At 48.3% G+C, this 26534-nt stretch overlaps 1 protein-coding gene across 10 annotated transcripts in view; it reads right to left on the bottom strand.

The window, feature by feature from the left end:
- Positions 1-26255, bottom strand: part of NCAM1 (neural cell adhesion molecule 1) — an 88146-nt gene extending 61891 nt beyond the window's left edge. For 4 of the 10 annotated variants that reach the window (XM_066334746.1, XM_066334747.1, XM_066334749.1 and 1 more), the window contains exon 1: positions 26137-26255. In XM_066334746.1, the coding sequence (XP_066190843.1) occupies positions 26137-26191 (55 nt within the window). In that variant the 5' untranslated portion in view covers positions 26192-26255. The remainder of the gene's footprint in view (positions 1-26136) is intronic. The other 6 variants (XM_066334751.1, XM_066334754.1, XM_066334755.1 and 3 more) reach the window with 6 other exon arrangements.
- Between the last annotated feature and the right edge of the window lie 279 nt (positions 26256-26534).

Here is a 26534-nt window from a genome sequence, read left to right as displayed (position 1 = left end):
AGACAAAAGGTGGACATTCAGAGCCACTTCATGGATGGAATTGAGGGGGAAACAACCTCCTGCAGGAGGAGGATGCTGCAGGTGCTGTCAGTAATTCTGCCCAAAGCAGCAAAAAGTGCAGCCTCCCCTGCACCATTCCGGGGCGGATCCGCATCCAAAATTCCATCTTTTTCCCCTAAGAAGGTGTGGGGATGGGAACGTTTCTGAGCAGGAATGAACGCCCCTGGTCCCTGACACTACAGGCTGAGTCTGTCATTCCAGAGCTTGGGGAAGGACTTTTCCCAAACTGAATCCCACATGAATCAGTCTCCCAGGAGCATCCTGCACTGGGCTGGGACTGCGCATGGAACCAGCTGGAAATAAAGTGCCTGAGCTTCTACGTGTGTACATTTATATATATGTGTGTGTGTGCATACATATATATATATATATATATATGGATTGTACATGGAGATAGATACACATGTATTTTATAGCTATAGAAATAGAATATATATTTTATATAGAAATAGAATATATATTATCTATAGAAATAGAATATATATTATAGATAGAAATAGAATATGTATTTTATATATAGAAATATATTATATATTATACGTTATACATGATATTTTATATATTGACTCTCTGCTCCTTCCCATGCTGCAAACGTGGGGAGCCCAAAATGGACCAAATCCTCCCCAAATTCAGCGCCAGCAGCTCCTGGGCCTGTGACCTGTGGGAATAATCCCAAGAAACCCTCGGGAAGGGCAAGGAACAAACACCAGCATTGCCTCAGTGACTGAGCTGAGCACAGTGGACAAACCATTACCCAAACTGGAGCCTCCAAACCAACAGCTGCCCTCAATCCGGGAAAACAGGGCAGGAATCTCCAGGCACACAGCAGCCAGCTCCTGCAAACGAGAACTGGCACCACTCCAGAGGCAGAACTGGGCTGTCAGGACCCAGCAGAATTTGGAACTCAGCTGGGGAGAGGCCCGGGACCAGTTTGTTAATTAAAGCACTGCTAATTTCTGGCGCAGCAAATGCCAAAGTGCTGCCCCTCGCAGGGTGGATAGATGGACAGGGAGCAGGGATGAGCAGGAGCAGACACGAGTCCATAGGGAATGGATTATACATGGCTTAAATGGCCTAATCCACTTTGCTTTCAACAGGTCCCACATAAACAAGGCTCCAGTGCATGTTAAATAAAAGCCCCATGAAATTTTAATGAAAAGCAATACGCAGTTACAGAAACTAATCTGCTAAATGGAATCATTTCATAAGTGGCAAATTCTGCGAGGCGAAGAGGAGTCGTGAAATCACCTCATCTAATACCCAATATCTGAGAGCAGCGTGGAGATTGGGTTCAGGGGAGAGCAGCAGGAACAGGAGGGGGTTTTTTAGCCTGAATCACTGAAATCCTGAGGCTGTTCTGATCCGTGCCCCTGATATTCTGCTTGACCTCGAGCAGAGCTGCCCATCCTTGTGATGCTCCAGCCTGGCTTGTTATTTTAATATTCCCTTTAGGTGGGTGACAAGTCCAATCGGGCACCAGTCCTGGAGATCCCTGTCCCCCAAATCAGGACAATTATGGGCAGGAACAGGAGCCATACCCCAGTGCCACGAGCAATCCTGTCCCTCATCCCTGCCACGGCCGTGATCGTGGAGATGAACCCACAGAGACCAAACCCCACTGCACCTCTGACAGCCCATCAATGAAAATAACATTTCCCTGCATCACACTCACCAGGCATTGCGAAATCCTCGGGGTTTTTAAGGCCTGGGGGCCAGCCTTAAGAAAACCCAACTAAAAAAAACTATTAAAACCCAACAGATGCGAGAATAAATTTTGCCACGAGGCAAAACAGGATTAGGAAAAAAAAAAAAACAGAACTCTCAGAGTCTTTCTTTTCAGGGCTCAGCGACTTCCTCAGGCTGGATCCAGCCCTGGTGCAAAGCAGCAGCACATAAACAGCATTTGTTGTCTGCAGAGCTTCCCTTCCACACACATTTCACTCCTCACCCCTGGAAAGGATTTAACACCCAACCAAAATCTTCTCCAGGCAGCTGAGCTTTGGCTGGGGCTGATAAAGGACATGGGGATGGTGGAGAACAGGTTTTCAGGGAGCTCTGGCATAGGAAAACCCACTGGCAGCTCAGCCCCACAGGCTCTGGGCTCGTTTGGGTTCTCCAAAAACAGCCAGGGAGTGATGGGACCATCTCTGTGTCCATCATCACACAGAGCCCTGAGCAGGTAAAGGCACTGACCAGACCCCAGCTGTGGGGGAAGATGAACCAGGGAAACCTTATCAATATGATTGCTTAGCAAAAGATTCTGAAAATATGAAACCTATAATGGAAATAGAAATGAAAGCTGACTTTGAGTTGTAGGATACCGCATCTTAGTAACTATAGAACCTGAAAACAATGGTCTGGCTGAAGGAGAATCCCTTTGGATTGAACAATCCCTTTCTGCTGGCTCAGGGACCCAAAGGTCAATGCAGCAAAACAGAAGTTTAAAGAGTCGTTTTTAGAGTTTAAAATATAACACAGTATGGTGATATAGTAGTTTTTATAGGCCGTATGTAGATTCTATAGGATTTTGTGTCTGGTGTTGGTTGGTCACTGAAAATTAGAATATTCATCACAAAAGGAGATATAATGGATTGTAACAAGGACTTTGCTCTCTTACCTCTTCCTCCTCTCCTTCCCTCTGCTCTTAGCTCTCTTAGCTCTTAACTCTCAACTCTTATTCTTACCTCTCCTCTTAACTCTCACCCTTCCTCTTTCCCCTGTTCTTGCTCTCTCTCCCTTCTCTCTCAGCTCTCACCTGCTCTTCTCTCTCCCTCTCTCTTTGGGATTTCCCTCCAGCCCTTTTACCCACGGCCCTGCAATAAACCCACATGTTCTAAAATATCCAGGTGGGCAGAATTCCTTGTCCCAGCCTCTGTGGATTCCTCTACACCCAACCAATCCACTCCTCATCACACAGCCCAAAGGAGCCCTGCCAGCACCAAACCAGCTCACTCCTCCTCTCCCCTGCACGGATCCAGCCCTGGGATTGCCCATTTCTCCCGGGAATAATGAGAATTGTGCAGTACAAAACACCCCTTAAATCCAGACCCCACCTGGCTTCCTTAAATCGCCTCCTGCAGATCGACCAGCAATAAAAAAATGAACACAAGGCAAGTTCGGATGCTGGTTATTGAAAATGGTCATGTGCTCTGAAAAAACACCACGAGTCTTTCCCCTGCAGGAAATGAGAGGTTTGCTTCAGACTTTGGTATTACTCTGAAATCGAGGGGAAGACACGTCGTTCCCTGCCTCAATATCCACCCCAAAATTGAAATGCCACCACAAAACCTATTCACACATGCAGCCAGCCAAGCAGAAATATTACAGGGATATGAGAGAGAGAGAGATGAGAGAAAAAAAAAAAAGATAAAAAAGATAAATTAGATTAGTCTTTTGTTCACTGTGTCACATCAGATTCTCTCGAAACAACTTGAAAAAATGAATGTGTCAGGAAATTGGGGCTGCTTATCAACTCTGCGAACTGAAACACCAAAGCAACCAGACAAACTGTGTATTTCCCCCCTCTAATGTGCGAGATAATTGCCATAAATCATATGTTTCATTCCTTAATTATTTTGAAAAGGGAACAGATGATAAAGAATGAAACACCAGGAAAAAAAATGAGCTGCAGTAAAAATGAAGAGGGGAGGGAAGAGGCTGTGCAGAAGTGATCCTGCAGGGGCACTGCTGATGGAAAAACCAGTTCACCTTACCCATGTCCCACCACAAACATCCTGAAGCAGCTTTGAGTTCCTTTTTAGGCCATTTTTAATAATTCTTCCCCTTTTTAAATAAATCATACATAGCTGTGTTTGTTTTCCAGTGAGTCCCATTCAAGGATTCATTTCAGAAAGCACATTTCTCGCAGAGAAATGGCACAGCCAAGGATCCAGCACAGCCACCGACTCCCAAAATACAATCCCCAAGGGTTTTCTGCAACACCAAAGCACTGAACACACATTCTGTTATTTAAAAATGTTATGCAGCTCTTGGGAGCAACAAAAAACAAAAAACAAAAAACAAAAACAAAAAAACAAAACCAAAAAAAAATCAAACAAAAAAAGGGAGAGGCAATATGATTTAGAATCCAGGAAGAGGGAAAATGAGGAAAATTCACACTGAAATCCAAGGAGAGAAAATTCAAACTGAAATACAAGGAGAGAAAATACAAGGAAAATTCAAATGGAAATACAAGGAGATAAAATACAAGGAAAACAAGGAAAATACAAGGAAAACAAGGAAAATTCAAACTGACAGACTTTTGGGGAGAAGAAGTGAAACAATTTCTCTCTTTCCTATATTGTCTCCGTAGGGAAACTCGGGCCATGAATCCTCCTCTTGTCCATTCTGGGGCATCATCACAAGGCACAGCCAAATCCTGCCCCCAGCTCCGGGAGCTCCCACTGGAGAGGAACAACCAGGAGCTGGGGTTTGTCCTTGTGGGACACTGCCACCTTCATTAGAGTCACAGCCACTAATGACAGCCCAGGAGCGCTCCGAGGGGTCCTTCCCAAAGAGATGTGCAAAAATCCCCGGGATTGTGCACAGCAGAAACTCCAGAAGAGTGCCCTGAGGATCCCAGTTGCTCCAGGAATAATCCAGGCTGCTCTTCCCAAAGGCTGAGCCTGGCAGGGAATGACAGTGACAATGACAATGACAATGACAATGACAATGACAATGACAATGGCAATGGCAATGACAGGTCCCAGTGACAGCAGCAGCAGTGGCATCTCTCTTTCAGCCTCTCTTCCTGGTAAAATCTCAGCACAGAGGAGAGGAAACACCTTTGGCACGATGCTAAATTGGGGAAGAGAAAAGAAACCAACTGGAAACGCAAGTGGCACGGTAAGGAATGCTTTAACCACAGCACAAGTGCTCCACACACACACACACACACACACACTGGGCGCTATTTATAGCAATTAAAATCAATCAGAAACCCAAAGACTGGAATTCTTGCCCCTGACAACAGGCACATTCTGTTCCTTGCCCTCCTTCACAGCTCAGTGCCCGTTCTGTGTGCACAATTCTCATTTTTGAGCCTCAGTTTGCACGTCTGTCCCTGGCAGACAGCTCTGTGTGGCCTCCCCACACCTTGGGAGCAAGAAAATTCCTCCCAGGATTGTGGTGCCCCAGCACAGAGAACAGGGAATCCTGTTCCCAGTGACAGCAGCCTGTCTGAGGGCTCAGAAAAGGCTCCTGATCAGGGGGAAACGGGTGACATCAGCTGTCAGGAATCCTGGAAGCCAACTGTGACCCCAAAATGCTGCAGGAGCCTTCCCCAAAGCCCAGGGGGATCCCCATGGCAGGGAGTCAGCAGCCTCCCCAATCCATCCAGATATTCCAGCTCCTGTCAGTTCTTTCAGGGTGTGTTCCCATCCCTCTCAACCACTCATCTTCATAAAAACCATCTCTAAGGACAAGCTTTCCCACTCAGGGAAAATTCTAGCAACATCACGTTATTATTGGGGGAGGAAAAAAAAAAAATAAATCATAAATCAAATCCCAGCAGTGCCCAAAATCCTCCCCAGAACTACGGATTCCCAGGGATTTAAGCTGCTCAAACATCCAACAGCCTCATGTGCCTGGTTTGGAGAAGTCTGAAACCAAGGACATTGAGGCAGGATTGTCTGCAGGAGAAGATAATTTAAATTAACTTTAAAAAAAAATAATAAAATAGAAAAAAAAAAAATCAGGCAGCTGCTGCCAAGGGAAGTGTCGGCTCCAAGTTTTTCTGGAAGTGCTCTGTGGGCAGGCAGTGAAAGGCTCCTATAGAGCACTGCTGGCATCCCAGTGTTTCCTGTTCTCCCTCCCCTGCCTGCACGGGATGGGAGCTGCTCCCTGCACAAGGGACCCCAGTGCTGGACACGGATCTGTGCTGGGCAGCGTTCTCATGGTCATTTTACCTCACCTGGGCACAGCCCAGAAATGACACCTCTGGTAAAGCTCGTGGGTTGCAGGTCAGGCAGGAATTGGGTCGTGGAGGGAAAAGGGTTTTTATTGAAATCCAGAGCCCGTAAAACAAACATTCTGCCTGATTCTGGCCCATTGAAGGGATAATCCCATCTCCACAGAGCTCTCCAGCAGCACCTGAAGGTGAAAAACTCAATATAAAGATGGCAATGACTTCCCTGAGCAGCAGAGAATAGAGAGAGCAGGGAGGGGATGTTCCAGAGGGTGAGTGGGGTTAGGAGGTGTGAGCTGTGACAGGATACCCCTGGCCAAGGGATTTCATGGACATTTATCCCACACCAGCCCCTGCAGGTGGCTGCTGTGACACTGAGGAGCCCAGAGCCTGCTCTGCAAGGAGCCCCCGGCTGGGATTTGGTGTTTGAGTGAGGAGCAGAAAATGCAGCGTGGGCAGGACTGCCCCTCCTGGAATATCCCGTTTTATCAGCCAGGATGAGACACCCGGAGCCAGCAGCACCTTGGGGTGCAGGACACAGCCCTGGGTGCAGGACAAACCCCAGGATTCAGGACAAACCCCAGGATTCAGGACAAACCCCAGGATTCAGGACAAACCCCAGGGTGCAGGACAAACCCCAGGATTCAGGACAAACCCCAGGATTCTGGACAAACCCCGGGATTCAGGACAAACCCCAGGATGCAGGACAAACCCCAGGATGCAGGACAAACCCCAGGATCCAGGACAAACCCCAGTATCCAGGACAAACCCCGGGATGCAGGACAAACCCCTGAGTGCAGGACAAACCCCAGGATCCAGGACAAACCCCAGGATCCAGGACAAACCCTGAGGTGCAGGACAAACCCCAGGATCCAGAACAAACCCCAGGATCCAGGACACACCCCAGGATCCAGGACAAACCCCGGGATGCAGGACAAACCCCGGGATGCAGGACAAACTCCAGGACCCAGGACAAACCCCAGGGTGCAGGACAAACCCCAGGGTGCAGGACAAACCCCTGAGTACAGGACAAACTCCAGGATGCAGGACAAATCCTGGGATTCAGGACAAACCCCGGGATGCAGGACCCACCCCGGGGTGCTCACACCCCCAGGGCCCTGCAGCGCTCCTGGGGATGCTCAGAAATGCCCATTTCGGGCTGAACCAGCACCAAGAGATTTGGATTTTCTCATCTCCTCCCTGCTAAGCGAAGGCTTGCTCTGGTGAGCACATCGGTCAGGAACAGCATCTCCTGCAGAAAATAATCACTCCCAGCTCCCAGACTTTGTGTCTTGCACACTGAGACCACCCAGAGAGGCTTCCAAGGGTGTTTTTTTTTTTTTTTTTAAAAGAACAATTACTCATTCTTCACGGTTTTCCCCCGACTAAGGCTTCCCATCTCACCTTCCGCACCCCAGCAGTGCTCAGTTTGTTCAGCTCCAGCCCAGCAGCAGCAGCCAGGGCTGTTCTCCCCAGAGCTGTCACTGCCACACCGATTTATTTCCTTTCCCCACACCAGTCTGAGCGGCACTGCAGCAAATCAAACCATCCTGGAGGCGACTCGGCTTAACCCAGAACGCTCAGGAGCACCAACAAACATTCCTGACACCGTGCTGCGGGAGAATTCCCTTCAAACAACGGGATTATCTGCTGGATTTGGCTGGGTTGGATGCGGCCAAAGCTGATCTGGGATTGTCCTGTCCATTATTCCCACTATTCCCGGGTCTGGGCACTCACTGACACACCCGGAGGTGTCACAACCTCAGGCTGCTCCTCCCCAAGGCTTTCAGAAATAGCTGCATGAGATCATTCCCAGCTCCTAATTAATGTGTTGTGCCTTCTAGGGGGAGGAAAAATAATTAATAAATTAAAAAAATCAAGGCTGAAAGAGGATAAAAGGGTTTAGGGCGTACAGAACCAGACTCTGAGGAGCCCCAGGAGCCCCCACATGGGACCAGCTCAGAGCCACCGAATCCTGCCCCAGCTTTAAGCACAATTCCACTCCGAGATACCTGAAATAATCAATCCCAGGTTCTGTGCAGAAACAGCCAAAAACCAGGGCCCTGAACCAGACCTGACCCTCACATCTGGGGCCAGATGTGCCCGCTGAATTCACACACGCTTCACGCAAGGAGAGGGGAAAAAAGGATTTGGTGCCTAAGCCAGCGTGGTCAGGGGCTCCGAGCTGCAGGTGGGATCCGTCTGTGCGACAGAAAAAGATAAAAATCAAAGCCTGCTAATTGAATATTTGAAGGAAAAGATTAAAATGTTCTGTTATAAACCCTTCTGTACGGAAAAGCAGAGCTGGAGGCACGGTCCTGCCTTCGAGCCTGCAGCTGCACAGATAAAAATACCCACAGTAACCCAAGATAATTTCAACTCTGGAGTAGCATCTACGTAATTCACATCCAATCAACTCCTTCCTAAAATCAGCCCTGACTCATGAATGACGGCGGATTTCAGTTTTAAGAAACGTTTTCTTCCCCTGTGGGAAAAAACACCGAGTGTTGTTTGCTCACCCTCGTTCAGAAGTCTGCTTCCAGCATCACAGAACACAGCGGGAGCTTTGTGTGACTAAAACACAAATAATTAAATATGTATTTGGAATTTTTTTCCCCCTTTTTTTTTATCTGCTGAAGAAAAAGCCAAACCCAAAGGCCAATTCCCACCGAGAATCGTGCCCAAGCAGAGAACTCCGAACAGCACAAGCCAGCAATTGTCTGTGCAGGGAACAATGGATCTTTCCACGGGGTGAGCTCATTAAAAACTGCTCTCTGGGGACCTGCCTGGGACCAGAGCTCACAGCAAAGGTGATTTTTGTCATCACCAGCACCTCCTGGGACAGCCTCAGCCCCATCACAACACACACAGTGAGCTGCAATTACAGCCACACGCCGTGGAAGAGGAAAGAAATAAATCCAAAACCCGTGAACACGGCGAGTGACCTGCGGGGTTTTGTGAGAATTATTGGAGGGAAAGCATCTCCTGGCAGAGGCTGCTGGATTTCCTCAAGCCCCACGCCACACACTCCTCTTTTTCTGCAAAACCCCGATGTTTTGCATCGCTCCAATCCTCTTTTTAATCACCTGCTCTATTTCCCCCCACTCTCCCTCAAATTGCTGCAAACTGGGAAAAACAAAACCCGCAAAGTTTGGTAACAGATGGCGCCGGGAATGTGGGATCTCCTACATGCCTGCGAGCAGGAATTCACTCACTGCTGTCATTTCGTGAGCAGCAACACAAACCCTCGGAGAAGGTGACTCACTGGCACCCCGACACCGAGATACGGGGAAAACAGGAATGAAAATGTGTCTCTGGGCTCCCGTCAGCCACGGTTTTGGGGGTTCAACGCAAATAATGGGAGCTTTGATGGGGAGATGAGAATAAAACATCTTTTAGTGTTGTTTTACACCAAGCCTTAACCCACGGCATTGGGATGGTGTTTCTGCCATCCCATTATCCCGTCCTCATCCCTCCCAATTCCTTCCTCCTCAGAAAACACGCGGATCCACCACCACCTCTGCTTTTTCTTGCTGTTTTTAAAGCACCTCACTCTGCAAAAATCTCAAATTTCCTGCAGGGAGGCACCTCCTTCGCTGCACAAATCAGGAGGGAATTACCCAAACCTGATGGTGTCCACTTCATAAAACAGCCCAGGAAAACGTGGGAGCATTCTCTAAAAAACCAGGCAGCAATAGATTGATTTCATTTGTGCACAAGAACTTCTCCTGCAATCTCTCAGCTCTCTCCATCTACGCCACAAGTTTTCTCCCCCTTAATTACACTTTGCTCTGAATTAAGCTGGATTTTCCCCTCTTCAACGAGGACAATTTTCCCCTTCATCCTCATTCATCTTGCCAGCATTAAAAAATCCTGCTGCCTTCCAAGCTGCATCCCTGCTAAAAAATCCTGACGTCGCAGTGATGGCATTTGGGAGCAATTTCCTGCCAGAGATTTCCATCTCGTGTTCCCCCTCCCGTCCTCCCCACCGCCACAGCCCAGGAAAACAAAGAAAGCGGCAAGGAAAGGCAGTTTGGAGCTGGAACAGTGACCCCATTGTCCTCCCGAGACATCAAAGTCCCACCCTGCAGCTGCTCCTCATGGGCACCAGCGTGGGACACACGGGGGTCGTGCCTGGGATTGAGAAATTGGCCGTGGCACCGATTTAAAATGGGATTTTTCTGATCCTGCAGCAGGAACCCGCCCTGGATCTGCTGCTCATTCCCCATGGGGAATCACTGAACTGGCACTTCCCTCCTACAGAGGTGAAATTCTGGGCTGAGGTTTGGACATCATGGGGCCAAATCCATCAGATTATTCAGATTATTCAGAGATGAAGATTGCCACTCAGACGGTGAAAATATTCAGAATAATCTGAAAATATTCGGATTATTCAGAGATGAAGATTGCCACTCAGACGGTGAAAATATTCAGAATAATCTGAAAATATTCGGATTATTCAGAGATACTTTTCAGAGATGAAGAATGTCATTCAGATGGTGAAAATATTCAGAATAATCTGAAAATATTCGGATTATTCCGAGATAATTTTCAGAGATGAAGATTGCCACTCAGATGGTGAAAACATTCAGATTATTCAGAGATAAGTTTCAGAGATGAAGATGGTGAAAATATTCAGAATAATCTGAAAATATTCGGATTATTCAGAGATAATTTTCAGAGATGAAGATTACCACTCAGATGGTGAAAATACAGTATAAATGAGACTGGTGGGTGGGTGTAAAACACGGGAATGCACTGTTAGGACATGGATGAGACTTTCCCACTTATCTACAGCCAACATTCCTGCCAGGTTTGGTTTTTTAGCCAGAAGGGAAACGCGGACATTCCCCAGAGCCGTAACCAAAGCTGGGAATGTCCCAGGGAAGGAGGTTTGTGCTGGGAATGTCCCAGGGGACAGGAGATCCTTGGTGCCATCTCCTCCTGTGCCACTGAGCAGCTCCGTGGACGCTGAATTTAACCCTGGATGTGGAATAAAACACTTCCCATTTCATTCCCTGCCCTGGAATGAAGTGTTCCCACAGCAGCTCTGCCCGAAGGTGGGAGCAGCCCGGGCCAAGTGTCCCCAGGGAATTCCAAGGATTTAGGTTTAGTGTCCATCTGTCCCATTCCTTCCACTGCCTCTTCTGAAATCCTGCAGGGAAAAGCTCCAGCTGCAGCCTCCAACCCTGGGGCTGTTTGGGGACAAATCCGTGTGGTTTAGGAGCCTCTGAGCACAGGGCACACGCCCTTTAAAAGAGGGGTTTTAATTGCCCAAAGCAGCAAAATCCTAATTCAATCCTAATTCCCATGTGCTCCTATCTGAACTCCAGCACAGCCACAGCCCCTTTCTCATCTTTGCAGGGTGAGAATTCCCTGCTGGGAAACTCACTAAAGGCAAAAAAAACACCAAACCACCCCAGCAAAACAAAGAAACAAGTTAATTAATTGCCCACTTGAAAAAAAAAAAAAAAAAAAACAACAAAAAAACACAAACAAAAGCAAACTGTAACACAAACATGTCACTGCTGCAAAGGGCACGTTCACTGCTCACTGATGCTCAGCCATTTATTCACCTGCTCGGTTTTTAATTAGATGTTTTTAGCCTTAACATCTCCCCTTTCTTCACCAGATCGTGATATCCAATGGAGAGGGTTTTGTTTTTCCTACGGTAAAAAATGCAAATGTGGGATGAGAGCTCACAGAGCTCCCTGCTCTTCTCAGCTCTTATTTTATCCCCATTTCTCCATCCCTTTACCACGTTCAGAGCGGATGGTTTGGGGAGTTTTCACCCATCCCAACGGCAGGAGTGGGAACACCACCCCAGTCCCCTTCCAACCACAAGGAATGACTTCATTGTTGTTTTCCTAAGCGGGCAAAAAGAAACCAAGGGGGGGAAGGACATATGCAAAGGCTGCTCCCACAATCCTTCCCCTTGCAAATTCACAGGCAGAGCGGCTCCCATCTGCTTTACAAGGATGTCAGATAATAAATTACTATTCCACCTTCTGTGCTGGAAAACAGGGAACAGAGTCCCCCCCCAGCCCTGAGTGATCCCCCAGCAGCACAAACCCAACCCACGCTCCAATAAATCCCTTTAGAAGGCCAATTTCCACTCAGGTCTGTGGGATCCAAGGGCCAGCAGCAGCCCTGGGGCAGCCAGGCTGCTCCCAAACACTGCACAGGATCTATTTATTAATAATCCAGGGATTTTATAATTATAAATTATAATTATGATAAAATAATACAGGAATAATAATTAAACCAGGAATAGCCAAAACCTCAACACGCAGCAAACAAAAGACAAAAGCTGAAAAAGAGAAGAAAACAAATGGCAATGGGAAAAAGGCAGGAAATCATGGAATTAGGAATTGGTAATATTTAAATGCTAGAATTAAAGGGAGTAGATATAAATCATGGAGTTAGGAATGAATACAAAGCCAGGACACATCCCCTAATACTTCCTTCCTCACCAAGGGTTAAATTCGTAAATTGATGGAAAAATTCATGGTGTCCAAAGGGAAAAAAAAAGAGATATTTGGAAAACCCCAAAAGGAAGGAAGGAGCCCCACAGCCTGCAGTGAGCTGTGCCTGAGAACCATCACAAATTACCAACTGCAGGCCAAACCAACAACTGAACCTGCAGCTGGAGTCAAGGAAAAACACTGAGAAACCCAGAGCAGACAGAGAACATCAGCACTTCAGCCCTGGTTCTGTGCTGCTGGAAACACAAATGGCTGAAGGCAGATGTGCAGCCACACAAAACTGCATTCCTGGTCCCTGCTGCACCCCTCCTGCAGCTTTTGGGGAGGGGAAACCCAAATCCCAGAGAGGGAAACGTGCAGAGCTGCAGAAACCCCACACCCAGCCCCGAAGGGTGCAGCTGAAGGAGCCACTCAGCATCAAAATGCTGAATTCTGGGGTTATTGCTGTATTTATCTGAGCCCTGCAGGACCTCATCCCTCCAGCCAGGCAGAGAACAGACCTCTCCAGTGCAAAAGGGATGTTGTTCTCCTTGGAAAACCGCCTCAATTCCAAACCCCTGGCAAAGGAAGGCAAGGGAAGGGCTCTGAGGAGGGCTGCACCTCTCCGTAACTCCTCTCCTGAGGCACCAGATGAACTCAAACACCCACCAGGGCTGAAGTCAGGCGAGGCCAAACTGCAGCGCTGCTCATCATCCCCCAGCCACGGGGGAAAGATCAGAGGAGGGGAAAAACAGGGCAGGACCAAGCCTTGTTCAGGTTTATCCTCGTGGATGTGCTGGGCAGAACATCTCCTGACCCACGGGAGGTTTGTGGTGCCTCCAAGGGCAGCGCTGGGTGGCTCGGGAAAAAGAGAGAAGAGATGGAATTACAAATTCCTGGGATAAGTCTCTGTGCTCTGCCCACGCTGATCAGCAGGACACAGAAGGTCCTGGGCAGGATTTGGGCACTGAATTTGCCAGAAGGACTCTCACGGCCATTTCTGCCCCTGGAGATGGAATAATTAATTTTATTGTGTGGAATAACACACCCACCACACTGAAATCACTCTGGTGTCGACCAGAACTGGTGCTGTGTGATTTTAACCCACCAGGAACACTGTTCTCTTAGCAGAAAGAGAAGAATTTCTATTTATCCTGAATTCTGTGATGGTTTGAGACACATTTATGGCAAACCCAGCTGCCTGCACCAACACTGACCCAGCTTCTTCCCCTGACAGAGGATGTTCACACAAACCAGGGTAAGAAAAACCAGGTGTTTATTTAGAGATAAATAAATATCACCTCCTAGCGCTAAATATTTAAAAGATAAGCTCATGATTGGCCTGGCTCACCCAACACTCCACTTCAGAGGCAGGAGGACATGAAGGAAACTGTCAATGCACCCAGCAGACAAACAGATAAATACTGAGCATCCTCATCACCTCCTTTATGGCTCCTGCTCAGAAAATAAAAGTCCCCCGCTGCATTTGATGTTTTTTTTTTATCAACAGCACAATAAATCAGTGCCATCTAGTGGAGTCCAAAATGTTAACCTGGAGCACAGCTCCCAAATCTCACCTGTCCTGAATTTACAGGCAGCTGATCCATCACACAGACAGCGCTGCACTTCAGCCCCCCTCACCTTCCACACAGCTGCAGGACCAACACCTGGAGCCCCAAAACACATCCCCAGCACCAGCAGGAGCTCACCTTCAGAGCTCCTGGGTGTGCAGCCAACAGCTCTGCAGTCACACCAAACCCGTGCCAAAAAACCAACAGGAACCTTGGGCACAGGGGGGAAAATGACTGCACTGATTGATGGGGATTTTCCAGCAGTTTGGGAACTAATAACGCATGGGGATGTTTAACACGGCGCCGCCACCACATTTCATTAAAAACACCCCAATTAGCACCGTGGGGGTTTGTGTTTCTCGGCTTCAGCCCCTCCTCAAGGACACCGAGATCATTTCTCTGCTCCAGGAAAGTCCAAATTTGTCCAAACCAAACAGGTTCAGTCAGAGCCCCCTCCTGTGTGGTGGTGAAATTCCAGGCTTTTGGATAAGCACAAAACCTGATTATTTCCCTTTCTATTGTTAAAATACCATTCCTGGGGTTGGGATTATAAGGAGTGCATCTCGAGCCCTAAAGCAGTTTTCACACACTGTCATTAACAAAACCAGAATGTTTTGGGAGCTATGAGAGCATTAATTGGCAATAGAACTGACCAACAAGACGTGGACCAGGTGCTGCAAGATCCCACCCCAAAGTCACACATTCATTCCTATTAATGCTTCCACACGTCCAAAAAAATCACCTTTTCCTTCCCCAAACCTGCTCCTGAGGGCTCCCACTTTAACAACCCGCAGGAATTTTGACCAGTTACCACAATTATTCCCAGCACTGCTGCTCCAGGGGAGAATCCTGGCTCCCCTTCACTTTGCTCCCAGGTGGGAACCTGCTGAAATTTGCCGTGGAGCGTGGAAATGCAGATACCCTGAAAGGCTCCTGCATCTGACGCAACGCCAGCCAGGGATATTTTTAGCTCTAATCCATTTAAAGTGCTAAATTCCAAGGGAATCAGCAGCACTGCTTTCACTCACCGCCCCGACCAAATTCCTCTGCTCCCTGCAATCTTCAAGGGAAAGGTGATAAGAGAAACAGCTCACCTGATAACAAAAATACCTTTGTCTTTTGTTTCTTTAATGCTTGGAGGTGCTCCTAAATAATAAATCACACGCAATAAATAAACCTGCTGGACCCAGGGGAATCCATCAATAATGCAGGGCCTGAGCACCCCAAACTGAGTGTGGGATTTGTTATTTTTATCTCCAGGCTGCTGGGGATGGACCCGTTTGGGTTGGTGGAAAACTGGGAATTCTCACTGGGAATACACAGGAGCTTTGGAGCAGGGCACTGGTCACCCTCCAGAGCTGCCAGAGGGAGTGCAGCCACAAACCAGAGCCCTGAAACCCAGCCCCTGAAATTCGGGACAAAACACAACAGAAATGGTCCACACTGGCTTTGGGTTTTCGTTTAAATCCAGGTCCAGTCTCATAAAGCAAAAATTCTGCATATAAAAACGGCTTCTTTCAAAATAATGTGAATTTCCAGACTTGGGGGCTTTCATCTGCAGGTAACTGACACTTTCAGCCTTTTCTTTGGAGATTAACAGGTAAAAAGCAACTTAAACAGAGACAGGTTACCAGAAACTGATGGACACATATTAAAAAGCAAAAAAACACCTTAATTTACTTGTATGAGATAGCACTAATAGAGATTGGCCTAAAGGACAGCCTTTAGTCCTCCCATCTCCCACAAGTCACTATTTTCACATTAAAATAAGGCAAACCCCACAAAGCTTTTTTGTATAAACCACTTATTCCTACTATTGTTTTCTCAGCAAACACCAACCACTGCCATTGATAAAAGCAGAAAACACCTGAAGTGTGTTTGCCCAGAACACGAAAAAAAAATCCAAGGCAAACACACTCCAACAGCTCCTGCTCCAAGGGCACCTCTTCACCCTGGAATATTCAACGAGTCCTCAGTAAAATAATGGGAAAAGCTGCTCCAGAAAATGTGTGCTCTAAAGAAGAGCCCAAATCAAAGGGTTTTGAAGTGCAACTTTTCTCCTGGAAGAGAGAGTGAGTGAAAAACCCACCCCGGGACTGGGTTTGTTCAAGGCTTTGCTGATGATGCTGAGGTTTGCTGGAAGGAGAATTTTGTTCCTCCAGCAGAAGCAAAGTGTGAACCAGCCCAAAACGCTGACAGATTGGTTCCAGCCCTCCCCGAGCTCCCCTGCAGCAGGGCTGAGAGCAGCCAGCCAGGAAAAGAGCATTGCTGAGATGAAATTTGCTGGTTTGTTTTTTTGGTTTTTTTTCCCTCCCCACCCACAGCAAGGCATTAATGAGCAGCAGGTCACATTAATTGCAGTGTGAGCAGCAAGGGTGGGAAAAAACAACAAAACAACCAACATTTTGTATTTCTATTAAAATCCTGTGGGGTTTTTTTTTCACAAGGTGTAAGAAAGATCAGCAACAGTTTATTTACAAAGAAGTGGCCACTGTGCACATTTACACTGATCTTTACTCAAGCAGCCACTTGGAATTTTCGTTGGGATCTTTCAGGACCTGTGAGCAGGTGAGAAAAATTCCTTCCTGGATATTCCCTGGGACTGGATAAAAGCAGGATTTATCTCCTCGTGCCAAAACCAAACTGCACACCAGCATGACCACAAAAAAACCTTTTTTTTTTTCCTTTTTTTTTTTTTTTTTTTGGTGCCAGGAATAAAAGCATCCTACCGACAGAAACACCCATTTCTGGACCAAAAAATGGCTTTTCTGGACCAAAAATTGGCTTTTATTCTATTAAACAGAAATATTTTTGTAGTATTTCACAGTATTTTTGCTCTGGAGCTGACAGTCATGCTGGCCTGAAGTGGGAAATTAAAACCACAAACAATCGCTGCAGCGCCACGTTATTTTTGTCCACGAAGCACAAACTACTCCAAGTTTGCTTGTATTTCATGAAATATTCATTTTCCAGAGAAATGGAGAAAAAAAATTAAGCGAGCAAAATGGCCAAAAGCCCATCCCCAAATAAAATACACTGGCAAAGCCAGGAGTGAATCAATACGGAATTAAATCTCGGATGCTGTAGCGCTCCTTACAGCAAAAAAAAAAAAAAAACCAAAAAACCAAAAGAAACCCCAAAAAACAAACCAAAAAACCCCCCAAAAAATCTGTTTCAGGGTGTCCACAAGAAATAAATTCCCACATTTTATTCCCACCACAGCCCAAGGCAGCAGGAATAAAGGCTGCTGGGGAGGGAGATTAAAGAGCAGCAGGCTTTAGGGAGTGGGCAGTAATTCCCCGTGTGTGCTGCCAGCCCCGGAGCACGCCGGGCTCCCGGATTATCTGCTGCAAACACCACTGCACCACACACTCCCAGCCCTGTCCTTTTTTTGCCTCCTGCAGCATCACAAGAAACTCAGGAATTTTGCTGAAATGCCATGCACAGGTGCCTTCTCTCACTGTCAACGCAGTGAAAAATGCAAAATGAACTCCTCAGGTGTTGTAATTTGCCAACAACCAGACGGGGTTTTGTCACTGCATCCTGGGCTGCACGGAATCTGGGATGCAGGGTCAGAAAATCCCAAAGAAAGTTTCAAAAATGGCTCTTTTGAGGCTTTCAAAGCACACCCAGGTGGGCTCTAAGTGCTTTATCAGTGCCACAGCCTGCACACAGTGAATATAAATGATATAAAAATAATGAAGGCAGCTATTGCTAAAGGGAAAACCAACACTGGTTGTATTTATTGGTTTTTTTCCTGTTACATTTCACCTCTAAATAGCGCAAGTGCAATGGGCTTCATGTGGAATTGGCAGGGAAATGAATGGGAATTGTCTGGCTGGGATGGTTTGGGGGTGTCCTTCTGACTGCAGGGACACAGGTAAAAGCTCTGCTGCCCCAGGAAAACCCACCCATTTCCACCCCAAAACACCCACACCAAAAACCCCAACAATTCTCACTGAAATACACCAAAATGCACATTTAGCAGAGAAACGCCTCTCCCCGTCTTGTTGCCTTAACAGCATTACCACATCACACAAAAATCCCTCATGTTCCCTGCAAAAAAAAAAAAAAAAATAAAAAACACCCTGAAAACACCATTTGGAGCACAACAATAAACACACCAAAAGCTCCACTGCAGTGATTCATTCCCACAAAGACCTCTCCACGTTAAAACCAACCTTGGCCCAGCCTGAGCATCATCACTCAGGGCTGCTCTGGCTTTTTCAGCTCCTTGGATACCTGTTTGGAAACTGCTTTACACAACTCCTGAAATTCCACACTAACAGGGAACTCTCCCTGCCAGATTTCTCCCAGAACGAAATAATCAAGTGTAAGAAAAACGTGCCCAAGGAGTTGATAAAAGGAGGAGAAGCAGAAGCAAAGAGACACCAAGGACTTCAGCAAACAGCTCAATAATATTGATCAAACACAGCCGCAGGATAACATCTTTGGATTTGGGGAGCACGGTGATTTTTGGTGGTCTCAAATGTAGTTTTTTTCCTGCCAACAAAAGGTTTTCTTCAGTGTGAGCAAACATCAGTTTTCACACCATGAAAACTGGTGGCGATTCACAACCACAATCTGCAGCCCAGTTCTCCTCCTCACAGCAACAAAACACAATTCCCACTGTCCTTTATTAGAACATTTCTGTGTAAACCTCCATCTATCTACACAGAGCTACAGATATTATATTTTCCCTGCCCATTTTCTCCTTCAGAATACCAGCCTGGCACCCACTGACACACCTCTGCTGCCTGCTGATGCCCACATTTCAATACCTGGGGACTGTTTTGTCTGCCTGAGCTGGCCAACACTTCACCTGGAGCTCAGAATGATGCACCAGGGCAATGCAGAAGCTGGGAAATATAAAATTAAAACAGGAGGCATGAGCAGAGGCTCTCCTTCCCCAAACGCCTCCTGGATTCTGCTGCTCTCAGCCCCGGCCACTTGAATGGAATAAAAACACCCTTTTGAGCAACAACAATCCCGGGGCCTGCCCGATGCAAACCAGAGCTCCTTTGAGAGGGTCATTAACATGCAAAGGCTGGAGGAACCAGCAGCGAGCATCCCTCAGCCCCGAGCTGCCCCCAATTATTGCCCTGAGATCATTTCCCACCTCCCTTTATGCGCCGATGCCCCGACACTAAAGCCAGATCTGCCAATATTGTGCCAATATTGTGCCAATATCGTGTCAATATCGTGTCAATATTGTGCCAACACCGCTGAACCGGCTGCTCCTCCTTGGGTGTCCCACCTATGAAAGCAAAAATGGGATTTAAACCCCAAAATGCTCAGTGCACATCCATCTTCACGGTAAAAAGAGCGGCATTTGGAACCCGCTGCAAAGAGCTGCACTTTTCAAATAAACGTTTAGGGTAGTTTGGTTGTTGTTGGTTTTTTTTTCCCATAAATAAGGACGTTTACAACCCTACAGTTTGATTTCAGGGGCAATTAACTGAATTCTGCAGGAATATCTTGCAGTTGCAGCAACACTTAAAGTATTTTTTAATACAGTCGCCTTTGGGACAAGAGATATTAAACATCTGTAAGCCCATTCGAATTTGGAGGCAACAATTTTCTGTTTCCGTTGTCTAAAACCTTTATTGCTTTATTTCATCCTTTATCACCTGCTCAACTCCACAGCTCTGGAAAGGGCCTGGAATTCCCAGCACTGATTCTGACCAAACTCTGCCCAAAATGTGGCCTGAACGTGTCACCTGGCTCATTTCTCCCTCTAACCCTTTATTTCACCCAATTCCCCAATTCTGTACTCAGATTTACACATCCCCATTCATTTGGAGTTCCATTCCAAGCTAATCAATGTGCTAAATTATAATTAACCATAAATCAGCAACCAATAATGAACATTCCACTTCATCTTAAAGCTTCATGGGTGATAAATATCACGACTATAAACAAAGAGGGAAAATAAATTAAATATTCAAATAAGCTCCTATTGTATCTATTTTTTAGATAAGAATAGAGGTAGGAAAATGACAGAATAATTGAGGTTGGAAGGGACATTTGGAGATTATCCAGTCCAGGAAGGCAGGAGTGTGTTCTGAAGTGTCCATGGATGGAGAATCCAGAATCCACCTTCTCTCCACTCAAAAAAAACAAAAGAAAGATGGATTTTGGTGCATTTTCACACGTTCAGAGAGGATCTGCTGTATTCCAGTTTGTCCTGTCGCTGGTGTGGGCATCCCTGGGGACAATCCTGGTTGTATTCCCTCCTTCCCAGCAGGAATTTCTCCACTTCCACAGCCCTGGAGCCTTCTGTCTCCAGTCTCAGCTGCTCCTCACACCAAAGATGCTCCTCCAGACTCTCTGCAGTAAATCCACTGGGGTTTTTTGGCACTGGGGAGCCCAGAACTGGGCCCCACTCTCCAAATGTGGCCTCAGCAGCAAGGAGCAGGGGGATTTTCAGAAAATTAACTTGACTTGCCTGATTTTAAGAGCAAATTGTGGAAAGGACCTACCCTGATTTACCCAATGGCTGTAAGAGTCTTAAAATCTCAGCTATAAAAAAAATATTTTTTTTCTTCAAGACATGATGAGATTGATGATCCTGGAACAATTAAAGCAGTCAAGAGTTTCTTGAAATGGATTTTGTCCTGGCCAATAACGCCCTGGTGAAGTGATGGACGTTTGTTTTAACTCAAAATAAATCAAACCTGCTTCCTGTTTTAAGAAATGGACCATTTCAATGGATTTCCCCAATATTTTTCCACGTTTTTCTACCCAGGCTGTACTGAAACAGCCAGATCCCATCTTCTCAACAGCCCCTGCATCTGCCCTGTCACAAGACCTGGGATGAAAATAGGGGATGGATCAGCCCCACCACGTATCCCATTACTGCCTGCAGCCTAAACTGAATTCCCTTCCATCACAGGGCTGCACCCCAGTGCTGCAGGACAGGCTGTGGGCTCAGGGCCTGCCACTCCTGGCCTTTGTCCCCTCTCTGACCCTGTTTTCAGCCTCAGTTTCCCTGGGGACACTCGGGCTCTGACACACCTTTGGTCCCTCCATCAGCTGGCCAGGGGCAGGAGCACAGAAAATCCCCCACATTTCCCAACCCCAGCTCTGCTCCTGCACGGGGACATGGAGACATCCATCTTCAGGCACAAATATATTTTTTTTCCTTGTTCAAACCCAACATGGCTCTGCTGCAAGCACCAGATCTCCATCCCAATCCTCCTTCACTTTTAAGAATTCGGAGAACTCCCGCTGCCCTTAAGCACAGCTCTGAGTGACTCTACCCCACAGCTGCTGCCGCTGCTTCTTCAGAGGAATCTTAAAGCAATTTGCACTTGCTTTGCAGGATAAACCTCCCATTGTGTGCTGTTCCCCAAAAATCAGCTTTTCCGGCAGCTGCCTGCGGATCTGGAGCTCTCAGGACTGAGGCTGTTGATGCCCCACATTTGTCCAAGGCAGGATTTAGCTGAAGCACCTCCAGCACACAAATTCTTGGCTCAAAAGCAACCTCAGAAGCCAAAGATGGTCCAAAAAATAGAATAAAAATGCTCTGAGGAAGTTTTCAAGTGGTCTCGGGTGTTTTAAAACAGGTCAGCACCTGCCCTGGACACCCCAACGTGTCCTGGCACCAGGATTTTCATGGAATCACAGAGGCTGGAAAAGCCCTCCAAGGACATGGAATCCAAGCTGTGACCAATCCCCACCTCACCCAGCAATTCCTCGGACACCTCAGGGATGGGGAATCCAAACTTCCCATCCCAAACCTGATGACGTCTAACCCTTTCCATGAAGAAATTCCTCCTGAAACTGCTTTTTGTGGAACCAGAGAGTCATTCAGGTTGGAAAAGACCTTTAAGATCACCAAGTGTCACTGTCAACCCTGCAGCCCCACCGTGTTCAGCACCCACCCCTGCCCTCAAGGGGTCACAGATTTTCTGGATGGTGACTCCATCCTGGATTTTCTGGATGGTGACTCCATCCTGGATGTGTCACTTACCCCGGGAAGTTCTGGACTCCACAGCCATCACTGACTGTACAGAGAGGGATTATCTGCCACCAATACAGTGGAAAACTTTTATGCATGACTGGCTTTTAAATCATACATTTATTATAATCTGAATTTCCTCCTTGATTTCTTTTTTTTTTGGTCTCTTTTTCTCCATTCCTCGCACATTGCACACCCCAAACCTCCAGGAAAAAAACAAAAATCTCCCTGCAGTGGCCAGTCCCCAAGGCAGGAGGGGACTCTGCATTTGGCTCTCACGGTCACTTCAAAAGGCTCCTAATGAGCAGCTGCATTTGGCCACCAGGAGCTGGGGCAGGGCGCCGCTGCCAAACCCCGCTCATTTCCATCCCTGTGCACTGCCAGCCCTTTGCTCCATGCTAATGTCTCTGCCTAAACAAAAGGAGCCGCAGCCAGCCCACAGCTGACCTTCAAATTTGCTCCTGTGATTTGGAGGCCTCCAAGTCTATTTGCCTGGTGGCTCTTTTTCCTTTTTTAATTTTTTTTTTTTTTTTTTTAATGCAAAGAGACATATTAATTCCCAAATTAAAAAAAAAAAAAAAAAAAAAAAAAAAACCAAAAACCATGCGCAAAGGCAGCAGCCAGGAGAGAGAGGAGCTGCTGGGAGCCGTAGTTCCCTGCCAGACACACCCTCAGCCCCGGTTATTCCCATTTTCCCTGTTTATAAACACCAAGGAAAACAACAATTCCGGTTCCTTGCCGGTTTCAAAGTTGGGTATTTCGAAATGAGGCGTTTCGCTTGTTTCGCATCCCTGGGAAAGGACAGAACCGGGGAAAAAAACCCAAAGAGAGAAATAAACATCTTCTTTTCAGTGCACCTGAAAGATGCTGTCCTGGGAGCAGCAGGGCAGATCCTTGCACCTTTCTCGGAATTCCCTGCACAAATTCCCGCATAAAAACCACCAGACAATTCCAAAGGAAAGACTTTCTCCCAGGCTGCTTCCAGGGCGTTTGGGGAGCTTCATCATACCCATTGAAGAATACAATACAAAACCGATGCTTCCAAAACCCACTTAAAAAAAACCAAAAAAACAAAAAAAAACCAAAAAAAAAACCCAAACAAATTGCGCCTTTTTTATACCACCAGGTGTGTTAAACAATGAGGGAAAAAAGCGCAGGACTGGCCTTTGAAATGAGGAAATAAACCGTGCTTTGTCTCCTCCCCGAGCTATCCCTCTGTTCCTCGCAGACTGATGGCAGCAGATGCAGGATCCCCTCCTCCTCCTCCTCCTCCTCCTCCTCCTCCAGCAATTGGTTCTGCTTCCCTGGCAGCCCGTGCAGGAAAATCCATGGCATCGCCCTCCCAGCCCCAAACAAACAGCAAAAGCCATATAAAAAAACCCAAAAAAATAAAAAAAAACCCACCCAAAAAACAAGCCCATGGCATTCTTTCTCCAGCAGAAACCATCGCTCGCACCCAACGGCGGAGCAATCTATCCTTAAAATACATTTCTGGAGAGGAGCCAAGAGAAGTGAAGGCACTTTTCAGCCTGGAGAGCAGCCACCACGTTTAACACTTAAAAAGCGGGTGTTTGGTGAAGCTCCTCCTCGATTAAATGGCCTTAAAAAACCTCTGACAAAACCCACAGGCAAAAGATCCGAAACCAAAAAGGAAAAAAATAACCCACCCAGCCCAAGAGTCAAGAGGGGAATTTTCAAGTTCATGTGTCAAGGGGATAAAGCTGATAGAAAATCCTCTCTATTCTTTAGGAAACCACAGTTCTCAGGATGGGCATGAAAGGAGAGGAGCCATCTGCTCTGTCTATAAATCAGCCTCGAAATTATCAGACAACGTTTGAATTTTACAGCAGACTAAATAAATTGTCACTGTCACAGGCCACGGGGACACACGAATAATTCAGAATAATTCCACGAAATGTGGAATTATTCCAAAAGACACGGTTTGGTCGGGAACCAACCCCACAACTGTGCTCACACAGCACTTTCCTCACGGATCCTGCACTAAAAAATATCTCTTGCCTCTCATATTTAAGCTTAAGAGGGTTTTTTTAGCAGCACAATCATAAAAAGAAATCAAATCCGATCAATCAAATCAATAAAAACAAATAAAACACCCTCTTGCACTGATATCTCCACAGCTTTCAAAGCAGAATTCCTTCTCCCCCATCAAAGACAGGTAAGCTCAGCTGGGAAAAATAATAAAAAAAAGAAGGCACAAGAGCAGAGCATCCTTTAGGGTGGAAAGCAGAGCTGGATGTGCTTGCTGCTGCTTTCACCATCAACACTGCTGCTGCTTTGTTCTGGCTTTTTAATATTTTATTTGGTTTTTTTTTTTGCGTTCTCCATTTTATGCTGATTTAACAGTTCCAGCTGCGCAGCTCCCTAGGCAGCCTCCACATTCATAATTATTATTATTGGATAAACACGGATTTGAGTGGGGCAACAGATGATACGCAGAGAATTTTTTTTTTTTTTTCCTTTTGCTTACTCCCATTTATTGCCCTAAAAATAAATAAATAAATAAATAACAAAAAGAAAATAAATCCCCAAAAAAAACCCCCAGACGGACGGGTTTTCTTGTGCCCCCCGCAGCCGGGGAAGGCGGTGTGGATGTGTCAGGGCTGTGCAGTGGCACAGGGGACAGCAGGGATGTGCCGCCACGGGCACCGGAGGGTGTGGCCGGGCCAAATGCAGAGCTGGAAATGGGGAAAAAAACCCAAAAAAACTGCTGGGAACGGGAAAAAGCTTCTGGAACAACCCCTCCTTTACGGCACAGACCCTCTTCATAAGCGCCGCTTGATTGTTATATTTTATTTTTTCATTAAAAGGAGGCTGGACGGCGGCGCTTTGCCGCGGCAGAGCGGCGGGGCGCGGTGGGCGCTGTGGTGACATTAAACAGGTGGCTGGGATGTGGGGACATCGGTGGCACCGGCCAGCGATTGTCACCGCGGGAGCACAGAGAGCCCAGCAGCGGTCATGGCTTAAGGAGATCAAAGCGCTGAGCCCGGGGAGGGGCGGGGGGCACGGAGCCAGCCATGGGACACGGCAAGGACACCCCGACAGCCGCGGGGACACCGAGACAGACAAGGGCTGTCGCCAAGCGCGGTGACAACTGCCCGGCGGCGATGGCACAGCCAGCCCGGGCGGTGCTGGAGCCGGGATGTTCCCCAGGGACGGGGGACAAGGGGCTGAGAGGCACAGGACGGGACAGGGACAGCAGCCGGAGAGACACCGCGCCGCGGGAGCGCTCCCCGGGGACGGACCGACACACGGACAGGGACGGACAGAGCAGGGAGGATCCCGGGGAAGGGATGGACAGAGCAGGGAGGATCCTGAAAAGAGATGGTGGGCACGGGGATGATCCCGGGGAAGGGATGGACAGCACAGGGATGATCCCGAAAAGGGATGGCGGCCACAGGGATGATCCTGGAGGAGGGATGGACAGCACAGGGATGATCCCGGGGAAGGGATGGCGGCCACAGGGATGATCCCGAAAAGGGATGGCCGGCACAGGGATGCAGCTCGCAGCAGGGATGGCCGGCACAGGGATGATCCCAGGGAAGGGATGGCCGGCACAGGGATGATCCCGGAGGAGGGATGGCCGGCACAGGGATGCAGCCCCGAGGCACGATGCCGGCTGGGGCGGGGCCGGGGCAGGTGTGGCCGCTCCATCCCGCCGCTCCCAGCCCACCTGCCGCTCCCGGGGCCAGGCGGGGGCGACCCGGGCGGTCACCGGCGGCTACCGAGCGGCCACGGCGGGGCCACGGCTCGAGCCCGGGGCCGCTCCACAACGGCAGCGCCCCGCGCCCCTCCTTTTTTTCCTTTTTCCCTTTTTTTTTTTTTTTTCTTTTCTCTCCTCTCCCTCTCCTCCTTCATCTCCCATTATTCCCTGGGCTCCGCGGCGATGGCAGCCGCGGCCCGAGCATCCTCTCGGTGCGCCCCGAGCCCGCCCCGAGCCCGCCGCGACACCGCCGCCCGCAGCGGCATCCCCTCGGCGCCCATTGTCTGCGCTGCCCGCACTGCCCGCGGGCACCCAGCGCGGCCGCCTCATCCTCATCCTCATCCTCATCCTCCTCCTCATCCTCATCCTCCTCCTCCCGTGCCGCCGCCCCGCGCAGCCCCGCCGCCCGCCCGACCCCATTGTTCTGGGCGCGCCCCCCGCCGCCGCCCTACCTGCGGCTCGCAGCAGGACGAAGGCGCAGGGCAGCACGGCGAGAGGCAGCAGCATCGCACCGGCGGGCCGGCGGGCCGCTTCGCCGGGGCTGCGGGCGCGGGGAGGGCGCGGGGAGCCGAGGCCGCTCCGCTGCGCGTCCCGCCGCCGCCGCGCTCACTGACGGCCGCCGCAGCGCCCCGCGATCCCTGCGCGCCGCCGCCTCCGCCGCCTCCGCCGCGACAAATAGTGCCGCGCCCGCCCGCGGGGACGGAGCGGGGCAGGGACACGGAGGGCTGGCGTCACGGCGCGGTTAGGGATGGCAGCGTCCTGAGGGGTTCTTGTGGCGCCGTTAGGGGTTATATCACACCGTGTGGTACCGTATGAGAGCGTGTGATATTGGATGATATCACGTTATATT

The sequence above is a fragment of the Sylvia atricapilla genome, chromosome 23 (genome assembly GCF_009819655.1).
Source record: "Sylvia atricapilla isolate bSylAtr1 chromosome 23, bSylAtr1.pri, whole genome shotgun sequence".
In the NCBI taxonomy this organism is placed as follows: domain Eukaryota; kingdom Metazoa; phylum Chordata; class Aves; order Passeriformes; family Sylviidae; genus Sylvia; species Sylvia atricapilla.
The sequence above is the reverse complement of the archived record's forward strand: the minus strand, read 5'-3'. Positions and strand labels throughout refer to the sequence as shown.